At 36.6% G+C, this 20,315-nt stretch overlaps 1 protein-coding gene across 4 annotated transcripts; it reads left to right on the top strand.

Annotated features, from left to right (window-relative positions):
- The first annotated feature begins 301 nt into the window (after nt 1-301).
- Nucleotides 302-19,923, top strand: LOC306857837 (LIM domain-binding protein 3-like). Of its 4 annotated transcripts, none has more exons than XM_079398048.1 (10): nt 302-474; nt 712-932; nt 8,753-8,904; nt 12,161-12,236; nt 14,836-14,858; nt 15,480-15,680; nt 17,389-17,418; nt 17,900-18,066; nt 18,243-18,279; nt 19,365-19,923. In XM_079398048.1, exons 2-10 carry the CDS (start codon nt 837-839, stop codon nt 19,459-19,461), a joined length of 879 nt encoding a protein of 292 aa, XP_079254174.1. In that variant the 5' UTR covers nt 302-474; nt 712-836; the 3' UTR covers nt 19,462-19,923. The 4 variants fall into 4 exon arrangements, with proteins under 4 accessions (XP_079254174.1, XP_079254177.1, XP_079254175.1 ...); XM_079398051.1 differs by lacking the exon at nt 14,836-14,858 and adding an exon at nt 12,734-13,036 and having other exon boundaries at nt 418-474; XM_079398049.1 differs by having other exon boundaries at nt 418-583.
- Nucleotides 19,924-20,315: the final 392 nt, after the last annotated feature.

Below are 20,315 nucleotides of genomic sequence, written 5' to 3'. Positions count from 1 at the left end.
AGCCCTGTGGCAGCCGAGCAATTGCTACTGAACAGAACAGGAATGCTAACGGATAGCTTACACCAGATATTATGGAACTCCTTGTTACACACATTGTGAAATCAGAAAGACAAGGCCTTTTGAGGACAGTTATAATCAGTCAACCTCAATCAAACCTTACAGCCACCTATTTGGATTCACACCCTAAAAGAGCTGCAAAATGACATTACGTCAGACTTAGCACTTATCGCTCCTTGTTTATTAGTCATTTCCCACTAGCTCAATATCCATGGTGCCCTATGAGTGGACGCCCATAGGAGCAGAGTGGAAAAATGTGTTACCCTAAGAAGAGGCTATATTCGCCATGTGAATCATGGGGGCTTGGTATCCAGGGGTGTCCTTTACACACTATATAAGGGCCCCGGGGGCTTGAGTGTTATCGCTTTCTGCAGAAGGGATCTATTCTTAGGCTGTCTGTCCAGGCCATCCGAGCAGGCAAGAACTCTCCTCCTTCTGCTTTTAAAACTTTTTTTTGACTCATTTTGTCAGTGTAAACAGGGGCAGGATTATACTATTTGTTCTTTTTAAGTCTGATCATTCTGTGGTATGTTTTTAGTTGTGTTGATATGTGAACTCAGGTCCTGTATGATGGTTGTATAGTGACGGATGGCAAAAGTTAATACATATTGTTTCACTCTATTGCGTTTCCTGTCTGTTGTTGTTGTGTTTCAGAGGCTCCTCGGTGCCTGCCCCTATCCGGGTGTTTGGTCATCCAGACTGCAGGGAGAAGAAAATTAAAGGAAAAAGAGGACTTTACTGATTCGAGAAGCAGCTTTTCACTTTAAACACTCTTCAAAATGAGCAATTACACAGTAACCCTGTCTGGACCTGCACCATGGGGCTTCAGGCTGCAGGGAGGCAAAGACTTCAACATGCCCCTGACCATCTCCCGGGTGAGACATCAGCTCTGCCTTGTAGAAATAACAAACAATTCCAACATGCTTTATTTAAACAAATGCCTGCTTTGATTTTTTTTTTTTTTTAAGAAAGAAAGAAAAACCTCACTACAGAGATTGTTTTGACATTTTTTACCTCGCTTAACAATGAAATTCGATGAAAGCTTTGAGTCACACGGTATGCTAGCATTATGTAACATTGTGTTGCAGCTGTTTTATTGGTTATTGTCCAAGCCAAAGCAGAAATTCTCTAACCAGCTTTGGCTTGAGAGAGGTGTTGTGGTGCATTTACAGTGGAAAACTCTATGAATAGCAATAGATGATGCAAGCTTTAAAAATATGAATCTGTGAAAGGTGAGAAGCCTGGATGTAGCTACTTGTCTAGTTAAATCACATTTTACTGTTTAACCGTGCTAATTTGCCCAAAGTGAAAAAATTTACACGCTGGCTGTTCATTTATGACACTGATTCAATCTATTAAATGAAATGGAAAAAGGAGACTTTCAATTTTCTCATGTACAGCCCTTGAAGAAAAAAAAAGTATTTTAACGGCTCCAAACCTGTATGATTTTCTTCCTTTTGTGGAACACGAATGAAGATATTTAGAAAAATATGTCAGTGTTATTTTGGACCCCATTGACTTTCATTGTACCTGTTTTCCAAAATATCTGCTTTTGTGTTCTGCGAAAGAAAAAAGGTCATATAAGTTATATGAGGGTGAGTAAATGATGACAGAATTTTTATTTTGGGGTAAACTATCCTTTTAAGTGTAAAAGACATTAGCTTTTGGACATCTGTTATTTACGCTAAGCAGACGATGATGTCATGTTTCGTGGACAGACGCTCAAATTCTTGTTACTCATGGATGTTGATTCTCATTTCAGCTTTCGGTTTTCTTAGAATTCATTTCTTGATGGTAAGCAGTTTCCCATTTATCATCTCCTTTAACGTGATTGTTGTATATTCAGTTGTTAAATTTGTTTACCTCAAAAAAGAGGAGCAATGGCGCATTGTCTTACCTTGCCAAATACAAACCCGATTCCAAAAAAGTTGGGACACTGTACAAATTGTGAATAAAAACAATGCAATGATGTGGAAGTTTCAAATTTCAATATTTTATTCAGAATACAACATAGATGACATATCAAATGTTTAAACTGAGAAAATTTATAATTTTAAGGGAAAAATAAGTTTATTTTAAATTTCATGGCATCAACACATCTCAAAAAAGTTGGGACAAGGCCATGTGTTACCACTATGTGACATCCCCTCTTCTTTTTATAACAGTCTGCAAACGTCTGGGGACTGAGGAGACAAGTTGCTCAAGTTTAGGAATAGGAATGTTGTCCCATTCTTGTCTAATACAGGCTTCTAGTTGCTCAACTGTCTTTGTCGCATCTTCCTCTTTATGATGCGCCAAATGTTTTCTATGAGTGAAAGATCTGGACTGCAGGCTGGCCATTTCAGTACCCGGATCCTCCTCCTACGCAGCCATGATGTTGTAATTGATGCAGTATGTGGTCTGGCATTTGTCATGTTGGAAAATGCAAGGTCTTCCCTGAAAGAGACAACGTCTGGATGGGAGCATATGTTGTTCTAGAACTTGGATATACCTTTCAGCATTGATGGTACCTTTCCAGATGTGTAAGCTGCCCATGCCACACGCACTCATGCAACCCCATACCATCAGAGATGCAGGCTTCTGAACTGAGCGCTGATAACAACTTGGGTTGTCCTTGTCCTCTTTAGTCCGGATGACATGGTGTCCCAATTTTCCAAAAAGAACTTAAAATTTTGATTCGTCTGACCACAGAACAGTTTTCCACTTTGCCACAGTCCATTTTAAATAAGCCATGGCCCAGAGAAAACGCCTGCGCTTCTGGATCATGTTTAGATATGGCTTCTTTTTTGACCTATAGAGTTTTAGCCGGCAACGGCGAATGGCACGGCGGATTGTGTTCACCGACAATGTTTTCTGGAAGTATTCCTGAGCCCATGTTGTGATTTCCATTACAGTAGCATTCCTGTATGTGATGCAGTGCCGTCTAAGGACCCGAAGATCACGGGCATCCAGTATGATTTTCCGGCCTTGACCCTTACGCACAGAGATTGTTCCAGATTCTCTGAATCTTTGGATGATATTATGCACTGTAGATGATGATAACTTCAAACTCTTTGCAATTTTTCTCTGAGAAACTCCTTTCTGATATTGCTCCACTATTTTTCGCCGCAGCATTGGGGGAATTGGTGATCCTCTTGCCATCTTGACTTCTAAGAGACACTGCCACTCTGAGAGGCTCTTTTTATACCCAATCATGTTGCCAATTGACCTAATAAGTTGCAAATTGGTCCTCCAGCTGTTCCTTATATGTACATTTAACTTTTCCGGCCTCTTATTGCTACCTGTCCCAACTTTTTTGGAATGTGTAGCTCTCATGAAATCCAAAATGAGCCAATATTTGGCATGCCATTTCAAAATGTCTCACTTTCAACATTTAATATGTTATCTATATTCTATTGTGAATAAAATATAAGTTTATGAGATTTGTAAATTATTGCATTCCTTTTTTATTCGTAATTTGTAGTGTCCCAACTTTTTTGGAATTGGGTTTGTAGATCAATAAGGTGTGCTATTGACAAACGAGCACCATTTACGCCTGAGGGAATTGAATTGTTAATGCAATGCACCTTGTAACATAACGTACAGTCTTCTGTCTATACTCCAAGTGTGCTCATTCCATGGTGTCCAAAATCCTTATTGTGTTAGCGGATGGATTCAAGGAAGCTGTGTCCAAAGGCTCAGAGAGATTACATTTTCCTAACAAAGGGTGTGGTGATTTGCTCTCTATGACAAGAAATCGCTGCCGCTATATAATCAGTCTTATCTCCATTGTTTGGATTTCCATTACTTTTCTAATCAGCATTGCTGGTAGCACATGCTTTGATGTCGTAATCAGTGTCAAACCAGTCATCCGTCTGGTTTTTATAGTCTCTCCCGACCCAGCTGCCACTGAATATGGAGGTAGATTGAAATGTGGACAGTATATGTGTTCAGATCAGGTCTCAGATGACTGATACATTTGTAACAGCCAGAGGTGACGATTTATACATTTTACAATCAAATCTTCAAACACTGTAATAAAAGATCAGCCTCTATCCTAAAGCACCATAGACAATCTGTACCAAATCTTAATCCTGGTCCCAAGGCTGAAAGAGCTGCTGTCTTCCACAAAGAAGCCTATTAATTGCTTTTACTATTTTTGTAATACTTGCTGATTTTCTGTAGCGACTTGATGTTGTGACATTTTTTACATTCATTGAGGACAAAGAAGCAGTGGATGATCTAATTTACTACTTTGATTCAGTAAATTACTACATTCTGATATTTGCTCATACGTGAGGAAAATACCCCAGGATATGTGATATTAGTGTCTATAAAGTTACCACCAAACAGGTCATGCTAGACGGAAGAGTCATTTACAGTAGATATTGACAAATGGATTTAGACCTTAGATGCAACCTTTTGAAATATCAAATCACAGATATTCATTTCGTTTTTCATGCAAACTATTATCCATCTTTAATTAAGATGTCCTGGCCTCAATGTTACAGACATTGGAAAATGCCAACACTAATATGAAGACCATGTTAAGTGAGTGACAGAGCAATATGAGGTTGTTAATTCATGTGGGGGTTGGTAAGGAGCTGCCTTATTTCCTAATAAAACATTTTAGGCTGTTTTTTAATAATAATAAAAAAGAATAATAATAGAAAATGCATTAAAAATAATTCACTTACATCACTGTTGCTACTTTGCCTCCTTTGCAACTCTAATTAAAAAGCTCTTTGGTAGCTAATGATAGCAACTGACGACCACTCTTGGCCCAGGGGTGCAATGCCTGACTTATGGTCACTGATTTTAGCACTGAAGGACAGACCTGCAGAAATACATGCGGGTGCCATAAATATGAAGAGCACAGAAACAATAGACATATGAGGTCATTGTGAATTTATAAATTGTTTGGAAAGAGTCGCAGGAAGAAAGACTATCAATGAAGCTGTTAGTTAATTCCATTTAAAACACTTCCACAGTTGAAAATATATGGGAGACTGGTGCTACTGAGACATTTCTTTTTACTCCAGTGATTATTTCTTCATTGTTCAATTATTTCTAGTCTTTTTATTTTTAATGTTTTTAAGGTAAGTTATGATGTACAAAAAAGGTAAAATAAATAAAGGAAATAAATAAGTGATAACATAAGACAACAGAAATTGTAATCAGCAAATTGCAATATTTAAAACATGAACATAAAATGAGGAATCGCAATTGCAGCAACACGCTCACAGCAATAACTTTAATAAATTTTGATAAGACCGTACACGCAGTCAACCTGATAATGATGCATTTAAAATTGGAAGATTTTGTCAGTGGCTCTGTGAGCGCCGAACGGCTTTGTGGAGTGGCGTTGCCGATAGCAGAAAGCACTGGACCTAAATATCCTGTCAGAGATAATTTCCGTCATTATACATTGTTGCGCATGATATGGAAGTCCAGCTCTGCAAAGTGCCGATATTATATTCTGTAAAGCATTTCATAAAGTCCATGACAAAGACAGTCTGTGGGGTCATTTGTGATGTATTATATGAAGTAATTTAACCACAGATGAATCTGCTTAGTGATGTCCCCAAATCTATTTTTTTCTTCATTCTGTTGTATTTTAATGTCCACAGTGTGTCTCCATGTGTACTGCAAATTTATAGACCTCATAACAAGTCTGTTCAATCCTACTGCTTTTTAAGCTCTTCAAGGTCGTTAACTCTGACTGTTCAGTGCTGTAGGAGGTCACGCTGCATTAATCTGAGGTCAAGGCTTTTCTAACACAAAGGTGGGCAGCTTCAGGTCCTGTTATGCATATAGCCTGTGCCGGAGCATAGCAACAAAAAAAATCAAATGAATATACTGTCAACGGCATTCAGAGCCTTGCAAATACCCAAAGGTTCCACAGATAGTCCAGATCATCACCCCAAACTTTGCTTTTAGTCAGAAAAGTGCAGGAGGTAGCAAAAGACAATTAAAGCTGGCATTTACCAAGAACTGCCTCATAAATCACAATCCCAACAGCGCCAGGCCCCTGTTTCCTCACTAAGGTTCTACTGGCAGATTCTACTATCTCTCAACAATCTGAGATAAAACAGATGCTTTCATCTATAACATAAAGGCATGTTGGAACACCATGTCTGTGTTTGACATCAATGTTAAGATTTTTAGGAACTAATGGGAGAGGATGGAGCTCTTCAAGTAAAGACAGTTGCCATCTGGACTAGATTTAAATAAACAGTCACAATGTATCAAATGCTTTCATATGGATCTTAGCGGGTCATTGGATTTAGCATCTGTTGAAGTTAGATTGACAGTTTAACAGCTTAAATTAAATGAACAGCTGTATTTTTTATTCATGTTGTGCCTTTTATCCCTCTTGACATTTTATTCTACACTTGAATAGGATTTATATTACATTAATTTATAAATTAAACAAAAGTGTGTTTCGTTCAAGGTGGCAGAAGATGAGATACACAATTTCTCTTCTAATGTCATAGCTTTCTCTTAACTTCACTCGTTTTTCATACTTAAGATATTGCCTGCATTTAATTTACATTAAAAACAAGAGAAGCATTATAGCGGACAAAATGAACCTGTGCTTGAACAGTGATTCCTGCTGTGAGTACATCTCAATTCAGTAGACCAGGGGTGTAAAGCATTTCTTACTAAAGTAACTTTGATGGACAAACTGTGCAAAGCGAACTGTTCAGCCATGTTTTTTTTTTTTTTTTTATTATGCAAGCACCTAGGACACACCAGATGTAAAACTGAAACCTTTTTCCTCAAATGTCTTACCTAAAATTTATATTTTATTCATTCAGTAGCTGATTTTGTTGTTGTTTGTCACTTGCATGCAGCATGATCACCGACCATGTTTGAGTTTGTCAAGCAGCAGTCAAGCAGCAGTCTGTGAAATGTGAACAGGAGAAGGGCGATAATGATGTTTCTAATCTAGTTTGTAGGACCCTGACCAGTGATGCATGCAGTGGGACTTAATTACATAATAGCCAAGAAGAATTATGTCTCAACAGTAAAGTCAGGGAAATTCAAGCAGTGATTCACTAAACAAGTGTAAAAATTATGCTTCTATCTGAATGCCTAGCGACTATGAATCTTTTCCAGTGTATCTTATCCAGTGTATTTAAAGATATAGTAATATTTCTGATTTCCTTGCTGATTTGGTGTTTAGAGCAAAACTATGTCCCATACTAATTCCTAAACCATTGCTCATTATGGATTCCAGGTATGTTCAAGTAAATCATATGCTTTAGTGCTCTTAATGCACCTTCAGACCTTATAATTTGTTTGGCAGTTGGGAATTTACTAGGAGAACATTACGAGAAGGAGAGCTCTTTCAGAAGCATGTATATGTATGCGTGTTGAGTAATGGCAGCAGGTGGGACAGAAGGGTTGGTGGCAGTGCCCCAGAATAAAGGGTCAAATTAAGAGGCAGGGGGCGTCAACAACAACCTTTATTTTTAACATTTTAATGAGCTGCCTGAAAGTATAGCCACTGACTTGTTGCAAAGATGGGATTTCAATCTCCATTGCTTGGTTTCTGAGCTCAAATCAAAATGTTTTGCACTGCACTGCTTTTTAAACGTTTTTCTTTTTTGTTTACTACTGTTAGTCCCAGTTCTTATGGCTGATTGGCAGATCAGCACTTCGATAGTATTGATATACAGTAAACAATGCTGACTTTCTTATTTTATATCATTCTGCTTCTATGTCACCCCTGACAGACTGTCAGTCTGTGTATTAGTGTTAAGAATTTTTCGCAGGTTACATTGTTACACCTGTATATGACCACAAATGACTGTATTAGTGAGTCATTGAATCATTTATTCATCTGATTCATTCAGTAACTAAATATCCTGAGAAGATTTTTGAACCAACTATTCATCCGATTCATTCAAAACACTGATTTATTTAAGAATTATACATTATGAGTGAGTCGTTGAATCATTCACTCAACCGATTCATTCACAACACATATTTTTTTTCAGAAACGATAGTATGTTTTGATTCATATTTGATGGCCATTCAGAAACATTTTTATAAATCACTTATGTCCTACAGTCATTCTAATCACTTCTAATTGAATAATTGAAGACATTTGTTCAGATGTATGTCTGTAGATACAAAAGGACTAAGCTGCAAATGGATTCTCTGAGCCAATACTTTAAAATAATTCTCACTAAAGAAGAGAAAATCATTTATGTTTGGCATGGCTTATTCCTATATGGACTATATATATATATATATATATATATATATATATATTGCTGTCATTTTTACTCAAGGAAATCACTCAAGGAATGCTTCTTCTCATTGTTTAATGATTTTCACAGATTTTCAAGATCCCAAATGTAGTACCTTTAGTTGAATCTTTTGTGTGTGTGTGTGTGTGTGTGTGTGTGTGTGTGTGTGTGTAAAGAGGAGAGCATTGTTTGTGTTTGGCTGCTCAGAATCATCTAATGCACTTGACAGTGACAAGTTATCAATTAAATTTTACTGATGTATCATGCAAATGTGTGTACTGTTGCAAGCATAGTGTGTGAAAATGAATTCGATAGTAATTACCAATAAACAAACAAACAATACATAATCCGTTTCTATAGCCATGATGATTTTCCATTGGATTTTTTGTGTGTATAAAATTCAGTCTGTGCTGTCATTTGTAATTATTTAATGAATGTCTGCTATCTTTCCACAGATCACACCAAGCAGCAAGGCAGCAAGTGGAAACCTCAATCAGGGTGACATAATTACAGCGATCGATGGGGCCAGCACTGAGGGCATGACCCATCTGGAGGCCCAAAACAAGATAAAGGCAGCCACCACCAAACTCAACCTCACCATGCAGAGGTAAACCTTAACGCCACCAGAACCTTTTTATGTTTTTGATTACTTTTTACTTACTTTATTTCCTCCAAACTAAACTCATTGTTAGTCTTTTCGTCCGACAATTTCCCATTGTGTTCATTGGTGAATGGGTTTTCTTAGAGGGCATCAGCAATGCATCTCATTTACTTTGGCAGCAGACAAGTCTCGCAAGCAAACAAAGTTGTCTACAATTAAACAGCTCCATGAGTGATATAAGCAATCACACGGACACCCCAAAGCCTCTATTCGAAAAAGAAGATTAAGTCCTTTCATGTGGCCGCCTGCACTACAGCAAAAGGAGGAAATGTTACTCACAAAGATACCTCAGCTACCCTGTGACATTTCTTAATGCTGGCCCTAGTGTTCACTTTTATAAGCTACTCCTCCTCTGTCTCCGTCTTTCAGTCGTGAATGATTTTTTTAGAAGCTTAGTTGATTCTCCTTATTTATTGACAGCAACCACCTTTATTTGTTGGAAGAAGGTGAAAGACGTTCTCATATACATATGGCTATTAATATTATTATATATATTGGCTGCATTTCATTTGATTTGGTAGATATAACAGATTTATCAATGACCGACTGATATAATTTTACACCATCTTTCCATGCTCCTCTCCAATCAAAAACATCTCAGGAGGAGTGACAGGGTACACATGTATTTTCAGCTGTGTGCTTTCCCTGGATTTCACTTGATGGATTCTGAGAAATTTCTCATGCCTAGTGGCTTGTGAAGAGCCCCCCAGTGCTGCTGCTTATACAGCAACGCTGCTGCCGTTTTACAAGATACTCACTCAGTGAGTGCCTCTTGTTGTTTAAGATTTTATCGGCCACTCTAGAAAATTGAAACATGACATGATTTCAGTTTCTGTCCACAGGGAAAAGGGCAAATGATTAGTTTTTGGAGATTCATTATAGCCTTTGTGTCTCTGACTTAATGAGAAATGTGTCATTCAAACAATGTTTAAAATATTTTTTTTTATGTTTTTGAAATATGTTTATCTGTCTACAATGAAATACTATTACACTTTAAGATAATTGTTTTCTGTTTTAATGTATTTTAAAATGTAATCCAGTGATTGAAGTTGAATTCAGCAGCCGCTCAGTGTCACGTGATCCTTCAGAAACCATTCTAATATGCTGATTTGGTGCTCAAGAAATGTTTCTTATTATTATCAATGTTGAAAACAATTGTAGTAACCATGACTTTCTTAGTTAAATAGAAAGTTCAATAGAACTGTATTTATTTGAAATAGAAATCTTATGTAATTGTCTTTACTGTGGCTTTTGATTAGTTTAATGCATTCTTGCTGTTTAAATCTTACTGACCCCAGACTTTTGAACTATAGTGAATGTATATAATTTTTATTTTTAAATAAATTAAAGGTGCCATAGAATGGAAAACTGTATTTACCTTGGCATAGTTAAATAATAGTTCTGTACATGGAAAGGACATACCGTGAGCCTCAAACACCGTTGTTTCCTCCTTCTTATGTAAATCTCGTGAATAAAAAAGACCACTGAAAAACAGGCAAATCAGAACATAACACCGACTGTGACTAACAGTCGGGATCACTATGCCGCCAACATTTGCATATACCTGCCCATGTTCTAGGCCAGCCGCCAGCCGAACAATCAGAAGTTCTGCAGGTATTGTGAAGAAACAATCGAGGACAACAGCGAAAATAGCAGATCATGGAAATAAATGTTATGTTCCAGGCTGTGCAGGGGATGGGAAGTGCAGGGATGGGTTTGTATTCAGAAAGGCGTGGAAACCAGATAACGCGTTCTACTAAAATAACGCGAGCCACTAAAGGGACATGGTAGCTGCTTGCTAGCGGTAGCCTGTTACACTGCAGTACATAAGATTTCACTTACCACATAAACAGATTAAGGAGAGATAACTGAGGATGATGGCGAATAATTTACAGATCCTGAGCACCACTGACAAGCATCTGATCTTGTAAAATGTGTGGTAAGTACTGCATAGTATAAACAGAGTACGTGCGATCGTGTATCTTGAAAGTGAAACTATATCGCGATCGATCGTTCAAAAGCAGTTTCAATGCCCCGCGTATTAATAGCAGCTCCCTGATGTGCGCATTTTATATACAGTATAATTACCCGACGATATAACTGCGAGAGAAAGTATTAAAATATATATTTTCCTCCCTGTGTTTTCTTCTTGCTGTGAGAATTACCTACTGAAATGAGTGGCACTGTGAAACAGCCAATCAGAGCAGAGCTCATTATTATTCATGACCATTGCAAATAAGGCAATAATTGATAGTTGATAGTTTATAGGAACGCCCACCTGGCGGACAAAACGCAGCTTTGCTCCACTGACCGCCAGCCATTTTTACGCAGATTGCATCAAGTAATAATGTAGTAAAACGCAGATATCAAAAGGCAAGATTCAGTGGACACCTTATTGATGATGTTTCTTTTGTAGAGGCAAGAGGATGAAGCCAGAATATAAACGCAATGTGCAAAGTTTCACATTAAATGGCTTGCCATAGAATACCATTAGAAGGAAAAAACTGAACCGTTAAGCGGACTGCATTCATATTCTGACCTCATCTGCTTGCCTGTGTAAACTATGAATTTGATCTTTTAATATTACCGTTTTAAATATATTACCTGCACTTTAAGTGTTTTTACAACGTTTTGTCGTGCTGGTTATGATTGAAATATTACTGCGGGTTCTTAATATGGATTGTAAATGGCCAAAACTTGCCATTTCATTTCATTCTAGGGGGAAATCCTAGGGTTGTAAATGGACATGTAAAACCGTTTCTGGAGCTTTTTTTTCCCTTACCTAAGCCACATACCTTCTATGTTGATATCATAGAACAATTTAAAATGCTGTATCAATGCATTCTATGGCACCTTTAAAGACTTTTGTATATTATATATATATATATATATATATATATATCATGACATATATCCATACTGCATTTTTATTTAACCATTGGAAGTGGAAATGGGATTAATTCATTACAAGACATAATAGTTTTTACTGGAGTTTAATTATACATTTGTTTTATGTTCTGCTCCAGTCAGTTAAAAGTGCACTTACTCATAAAATGTATTTAAATCAGGTTTAAATCATAATGTTTACAACCACTAATTAATCATATTAATAATTAACGAAGGGAAAAGTTGACACATGTGAAACAAAAGCCTAATGTTTTTGCCTGATTGACATTTGCTTTGAATTCTGTACTGGTCCCAGGTCGAGACGTCTCGCTCCTGTACCCACAGCCACTCCAAGAATGGACTCACCCATGCCAGTTATCCCTCACCAGAAGGTAAAGTCATGTTTTGTCCTTCTGTTCCCTGTGCCAAGTATGCACGCTAAATAGACTGGTTTATGTCGTCTTTTGATATTTTATCAGATTGGTGTAAAATATAAATGGACTGTATGGAGGGGACAAACATCTTGAAGAAAACTAAATGATAATTTGTAGTAATAGGCCAGCCATTTCTTTATAATCATGGGAGTTTCCAAGCCAATATCATAGAGAGAGGAGGAATTGTGAAAACAAACATTCTCTGTAAAGCTGACACTTAACTCCCTCTACAGGCATTTGTTGGTCAAGCAACAATAAGCTCTTAATTTGAAATCCTCATAAGATTCCTGCTGGTCCAGTACCCATTTACATTGTTGTTGCCAGATGAATTCTGATCTTGAGTGCTTCTTCAAGCCTCATTTGCCTTTTTCCTAACCATATTTTTCTTCTATGCCTTGCCATTTTGAGTAATTATTCATTTGTTGATCTGATCTAATGGTTTATTTTACACTAAGGAAACCACGGACACTGAGGACGGAGAAGATGAAGAGAAACCTGTCAAAAAAATATGGCATCCTCCTGGCCAAAAAACCTTCCAAAAAATCTCTAATTCCAAACACTGAGGAGAAACCTCAGGAGAATCTCCAACCTGTAATTCATTCTCCTGCTAAAAGCCCTGTCCCTGCTTATTTACCATTCGGGCAAGGGCCAAAAACCACCCCAAACCAGCGGGGACAGTATAATTCTCCCATAGGCCTGTATTCAGCAGACACTTTAAGGGAAATGGTCATGCAACAAGACAGTCTAAATGGCCTGGGGTAGGTAATGTGATGCCTAACCCACAAATCTGTATCTTAATGAGCACATCCACCAAATCTGCTTTAACAAGCTAGTTCACTAATGGGCCATGGAGGCATTGGCTAGCCTCACCTGTATCCCAGTACCTTTGACAAAACTGTGGCAAAGAATACTCAGAACATTCTGTCATTACCTCTGCACATTCCACTCTCACATGCAATTGATCAGAATGTGCTAGGCAGAACTGGGACCAGTGGTCCGTAAGGCTCACCTGACCCCCGTCCTGCAACACGAGCAGGGCCTGGCCAAGTCGTATCTGTATCTATGAATGTAAGCTGCTTCCAAATGACTGCATTCTAAGGTTATTTTAGTCGTGTTAGAGCTACATCTCCTGCAATTAGATGAGGATTGCCAAACTTTTATAAGTTAGCTTATAAATAATGCCAACATGTTAACGATGGTGCTTTCACCTTTTTAATGTGTTGGCATCATTTATTAGCTTCATAAGAGGTCTTCCTAAATCATTGTCACAACAGTGTATCTTCTCTGTCCAAAAACATGTGAGGATAATCCCACAGGGTGCCAAGTTGAGCCGTAATTGAACATGGGTACAAATGTGCGCTCATTGGCTCTTTTAACCTGTTCAGAATGTCACAGCTCCTGTAACAGTATATCCCAAATGAAGTCCTACCGCAATGATGCCGTCACGTATTCCATCCTCTATTTGCAGCTCACAGGAACAGAATTCCCGCTAGGCAACATCTCGTGCACAACTGAGCAGGGCACGTGCATCCATTGACTGTTCATCTTGTATGAGTCTGATATGTACTTTCTAAACTTTGATTCTTGTTGTTAGGCAACTAGCAATATATATATCTTTGAACTGTGACTGGTTAAATGGTATTTTAGGATTATTTATATACTGTTATAGTATTTAATAATATTTTGATTTATTGCTTTTATGTTTTATATGCTATATATTTTCAGTTGTAGTGTAAGGTTTATTTAATTTGTTATGTGCTTTTGTAATTTTTAATTTTTTTATTTATTATTTATTTTACTAGCTTTTAGTTTTAGTAATTTTAGTTCTTAGTTCTTGATCTTATTTATGTTGGCTGCCAAGGCAATATTTCTATATTATTAATTTAAAAATATATATTCTATGTTATTTCTGCTTTATTTCTATGAACAAAAATTATTTTTCAAGTTTACAATACGATTGGATTGGTTATTTGGTTCAGTGAGAGTATGAGTGTTATGTAGCTCCAGTGTTCTCTGTGTGCCCCGCTGCAACCAAACTGTTCCAGTCAATCAATCTGTTCTAGGAACAAACCAGAATGTCATTCTTATGAGAAATGTGGCCAGTAATAACCATCATCTACATCATGGCACAACAGATTACAAGAATTCCTGAATATATTTAAGATATTATTTAAAGACTCTGATCATTTACTCACCCATAGGTTATTTCAAAGCTCTACTACTTTCTTTTGTTTGAAGAACACAAAAGAAGATATTTTGTTGAATGCTGAAAAACTGAGACAATTTTCACTGTTCCACAAAAGAATGAAAGTCGTATAGGTTAAATGAAATGAAAGTGAAAATAACAGGGTGAACTGTCCTTTAACAGTTAAAATATATTCATATTTAAGGTTCAAGTTCTTTAGACAAAGTGAAGCATTTGCATTCCATATTGTTGTTTTTTCCTGCTAATTTACATGGACATGGATTCATTATCATTCAGCACACTGCCAAATCAAGGCTAACACTCCCTCTTTTGTTTATCTTTTTTTCTGTCTATATTCCTCTGTCGTCTCAGGTCATTGCCAACACAGCTGCCAAGTCAGTAACAGTTTTAAATATAAAATCCCCAGAGTTGTGTGTGAATCTGTGTGCTCTGAAGCATGGCCACATGCAGTACTGTGGTTGTGGTTTGCATGCTTACATTTTCAATTCCCTAATGTTCAAAATATAATTTGAACAATTTGGCATTTTGGACATGATGAAATGTTAAATGCTTTTGAGTGAAGTTTTTCAACTAGATACATCTGCTGTTGGGTTTTGGTTATAGTTTTATTATTCAGTGCGTCTTTGCATGGTTTTTTTTTTCTTTCTTTTTTTCCGGTGTATCATAATGGGAACTATTGCATGCCATGTGCATTTTTACAATTAGGAAGCCCAGATGCATTTGTTATACGTTGTGTTTTCAGACATGGGATTTTATTAGAATGTAAAACTAATGGCTGGTGCAAACCATTTAACTTCAGATCTAAACTAGTAAGGTAAAACTCATTACTGTTTAATGATACAGATGCATTAGGTAAGTCAAGTCTAAATCAAACTGTTCTCACGATCAAATCATATCTATCTCTCTATTTTCACTGAAATTTCTGGCTCCTCATCATCACCCACCTGCCTCTACACTATTGCTCCCCTGACACTCCCATACCTGAACTCTGACAGCCAAGAGTATGTTCCCAGCTTCAACCCCATCGCACTGAAGGACTCAGCTTTGTCTACTCACAAGCCTATTGAGGTCAAGGGTCCTGGTGGGAAGGCTACTATCATCCATGCCCAGTACAACACTCCTATTAGTATGTACTCTCAGGATGCCATAATGGATGCCATAGCTGGTCAGGCCCAAGCCAGAGGAAACGAGATGAGGTAGGTCTTCCATTCCTGTCCAGCACTTTACTTTTTACTACACTGATGCTTAGGTGAGAGCTGAGGTAAGTGTAGCAGTGGCCCAAAAATGGGCATTTAAGCCTCACTACATGACTGTCATTGCATTTGAAACAGTATTATATTTCAATATTTAATGCAGTGAGATTTTTAAAGGGAAATTTCCCTCAAAACAGAAATTCTGTTATTATTTGTTTACTCCAACTCAGAATTCTAACTTTTTTTTACTCATAATTCTAAGTGTGCATCTTGCAGTTCAGACTTTTTTGTCAGAATTCTGAGTTCATATCTCACAATTCTAAAGGAAAAATAGAGAGACTTGAGACTCGCAAATATTTATTTATTTATTTTTATAAAAAAAAATTTGTGGCCGAAACAAGCCTCCATATGCCATAAGCCTCTTTCAACATAATGAAAGAGAACTTGGAAATCAGGAAAAAGTAGCAGCCTATAGTTTAAAGTTGTTCAGTAACTCACACACCACATCTTATGAAGTCATGCGGTAGTTTTGCACGAATAGCAATGTTCAATTCAGTAACAAATAATTATTTTTAGTTTCATCATTGTAGTGAATCGATTGATCCAGTAAAAAAGAGTGGCCTGGGATGCATTTCCCAAAAGCATTGTGAGTTTAAGTAGATTGTAGTGGTCACCGGTGCCAGTGGTTTCTACATTCTACTTAAACTTTGCTTTTGAGAAGCACAGCCCTAAGAGACATATTCATGAATTAGATTGATCCGATTCTTTCACCTCACTAACTCAACGATCTGGTTGCCACAGTTTATCGCCCCACTCAATCTTAATGTTATGAGAGAATAACAGAAGATGAGAGAATATATTTTTTTGAATGAACTATTCATTTAAATGAACCAATGTATGTAGTAATGTAAATGCACAGTGATGACACATTTTTGTTGGCTAACCCATTCGCATCAACCTAGTTCCAAAACAAAAATACAACAGGATTTTCCCATTGGCGATTGGTATATTGCAGAAAATAAGATCTGCGACCAGTAGAAGTTTATGATTCTTACACATTTTGTTCATCAAGATAATTCTCACAAATTAACACAAATGTTATGAATTTTTAACCTAAATACAGTCATCGGAAGTTAACTGCTAAACTGAACAGCTGAACAGCTTTCAGTCTTTATTTTTTTTTAAAAGACCAGTAAAAGCTTGGAAAAATCAACAGAGGGTATTACTGGTTTATTTTACGACATAGAATAAAATGTGAAAATATATTGAGCTTGTGTTAACCAGGCTTTATTTAAAAAAAAAAATAATTAATTGTGGATGATAGAATCTGGAAAACTAAAATGCTAAGAAAGCGTATTCCTGCAATTTATTATGAGATGTTAGGAAAAGAAAGGTATTTTCGCTCATTTTGCATCTTTTATTTGCAGTTTAATGTTTTTGATGACAATGCAATGCAGTGTTTATAACAGTAATATCTCATTATCAGTCATCTAGCCTTGGCTGATTTCAGGCTTCCACAAGGTCATGTGTAGTATCAACCTCATCTGTGCTTTTCCTCCCTCTTCTGCTTGCAATTATGTAACTCTATCTACAACAAATCACCCATACCTCATCACTCATCCTCGCTTCACCCCCACTACATTTCCCATCCTTCCATGTGACACGGCTCTGATTTGCTCCCTCCCATCCTGGTTCATCATGTGATTGACAGTGGTGATGACTCCGCTGGATCTCCCTTGGCGTAAGTAGCCACAGTTTATGTAGATCCATCACAGCCGCATTGACTCACCTCTCATGTTATATTCTCTGTTAAAGGCTGATTGCATAAACATTGAAGTGGATTTTTTTGGTCATTTTTCAATTACCATGTTATACTGTTGGAAATATGTAAGTAAATGGAGTTCTATAAAGAAAAATATGAATGTTCTGAGTATATCTGCCAGGGGAGAATTACATAACCTCTAACATTTTACTTTACATTATCCTAGGAAATCAGTTTTATCAAATCCTAACTCATTCTTTAATCACAGATCTCTCACTACAATGGAACTGTAGTAAAATGATGCACATCTTCACAAATATGTGAATTAATTCCGAAATAACTTCAACAAATATTGTCCTTTTATTATGATTTTTGTCAATTTAAATTGATGTTCCCAAATTCAGAGAACTCAGATGAACAACTGATCATCTTTTTCCCCTTTCTCTCTGTTGGGGAGTAGCTCACTTCCCATTAAAGACCCTCTTGTGGACAGTGCTTCTCCAGTCTATCAGGCTGTGATCAAACCTGACAATAAGGAGATGGAGATGTCAGAGTGGGCCCGTCGTGCTGCCAACCTGCAGTCTAAGACCTTCCGCATCCTTGCTCATATCACAGGAACGGAGTATTGTGAGTACAGCCTTTCTTTATCACACTCCTGTGTGAAATGGAAATTGGTTTGAATTTAAAAGACTGACATATTTTAGACACACTGACATAAGATGACTGTGATTGCGTGATAAACATTGGTTCGTACTTTATTTTTTGAGACTAGGCCTTTAACAATTGACTTTTATTTATCACAGTGCAAGATCCAGACGAGGAGGCTCTTAGAAAATCAAGGTAATCCAAGTTGTCTCAGTTTTTGCTGTCTTCACACTTTAGCATACTTTTAAAAAGAGAACTAATAAGGAAATTATATACTTTAAAAGAAAAGTGCAGACTGAATGTAATGTTTTTGGACACTTAACTGCATGATATTTACATTAAAATAAAAATAAATTATAGTTTAAATTTATATTAAATGCAATTAGATTAATTTTAGAGTCTTTTTGACCCACTAAAGTAGAACATCTTTACGTGTAATTTCATAATTACTTCTAATGGTTAAAGTAGACTTTTGAATGTACTAACAAACTAAAATATTCTTTAATTTATTTTCCATTGAAACTTGTATGTATTTAAATATATTTGTAATTTCATATTTGTAATGATGGAGTTGCAATACATTTAAAATATATTAACTTTAAATGTAATATTGAAGTTAAAAATTATATTTAAGTACTTTACGGCCCAGTTTCACAAACGGGGCTTAGCTTAAACCAGGACTAGGCCTTAGTTAAATTAAGATATTTAAGCAACTTTTACAAAAATGCCTTAGACAAAAACATTAAGGTGTGCATTTTGACATAGAACAATTACACTGACATATTTTAAGATATGTCAGAGCAAGATATTTTCAATTGAGACAGTTCAAACATGCATTTTAGTCTGGGACTAGCTTAAGCCTTCTCTGTGAAACCAGGGGTACATGTGCTTTAGTATGTTAGTCAACACATCAGTAAGTGAACTTCTTTAAAGCACAACAAAAGATTACTAAAGCATAACTTGTAAAACTTTTCATTTTATTACAAAGTGTACTTAAGAGTGTACTGAAGTGTGCTAAACAGTCATGAATGTACTCAGTAATGTACTCTCTTTAAATTGCTTGCCCTTAAAAGGCCTTTTATTTCATTTAAAATATATTGCATTCAAGTAGTAACATATTTTTAAGTAGTTGTAGTTGTAGTACACTAAAGTACACATTCAGTACAATTAAGTACACTTTTTTGACAAGACCAGGCCTTAAACATATAAGGTTCAAGCACAAAAAGGTCTGTTTATGCAGTTAAATCATTTATTAATTTATTTCTTTATATTCTCTACAGGGAGAAGTTTGAATCAGAGGTAAAAGGCCCACGATTTGCCAAACTGAAAAACTGGCACAACGGCCTGTCTGCACAGATCCTTAACATCCAGGGATAAATGTTACTGGAGAGAAGTTGAGGCAACAGTCAACAAGGAAACCTGAGGGCGATGTAAAGTGAGGGTGCAAAAGGCAGAGAGGAGTAGTGTAGTGGCTGGAATGCGAGTTAGAGTTCTAAACTAGCCTGTAAGTGAACACAAAGATCCTGTGTTTGATGTTCATATGTCTTTTTGTTTTATGTAACTTTCAGCCACTGAAACATAGTGCTCAGTTTGTCATTTTCTTTTTTCATTTTATGTTTCTCTTTTGGCTGCTCTGTTTATCCTAAATTATTTCTGAATAATGAATTGCCTGAATGATTTACTGATGTAAAGAACTAACCCTGAGAGAAGTGCTAAAATATATGTACCGCATCCACTGCAATACACTACAGCACATATTGAAATGCAAACCAAATGTACTATTGTTAATGTGAATAAAACATTATTACTTTTAACCAAATAAATAAAAGTGTCAGTGTGGCTTGTTCTTTACTCTTTTGTTCCAAACCACTATGAATTACTTTCTTCTATGGAACAGGAAAGAAATATGTTTAATGAAATTCTGGCTGCTGTTTTCCATACAATAAAAGTGAATGGGGACAGTGGCTGTTGAGCTCCAAGAAATACAAAAAGCGCCATTAAGGTCATTAGGCCTATTTCAATTCTTCTAAAGCCATACAGCTCACCAGTGATCAGTCACACAAGAAACAAAGACCTCTGATATTACTGCATTTAATTTCTTAATTTTTCTATTGGATCAACTATTTTGAATGTTATATATTAGTTATTTTATATAAATTCCTACAAATAGAAAAATGTAGCCACATTTGACTTTGAATGCTGAGAAGCCTGGGGTCAGTAATATTTCAGTA

This window comes from Barbus barbus (assembly GCF_936440315.1).
Source record: "Barbus barbus genome assembly, chromosome: 38".
Lineage (NCBI taxonomy): Eukaryota > Metazoa > Chordata > Actinopteri > Cypriniformes > Cyprinidae > Barbus > Barbus barbus.
Note: the sequence above shows the minus strand (reverse complement) of the source record. Positions and strands in the feature narration are given on the sequence as shown.

What these genes read in the sequence shown, in the direction of transcription:
- LOC306857837 (XM_079398048.1), top strand. Translation starts at nt 837, where the DNA reads ATGAGCAATTACACAGTAACCCTGTCTGGACCTGCACCATGGGGCTTC. An exon ending in TGCCCCTGACCATCTCCCGG is followed by an intron (nt 933 to 8,752) that starts GTGAGACATCAG and finishes ATCTTTCCACAG; the next exon opens with ATCACACCAAGCAGCAAGGC. An exon ending in GCCAGAGGAAACGAGATGAG is followed by an intron (nt 15,681 to 17,388) that starts GTAGGTCTTCCA and finishes TGTGATTGACAG; the next exon opens with TGGTGATGACTCCGCTGGAT.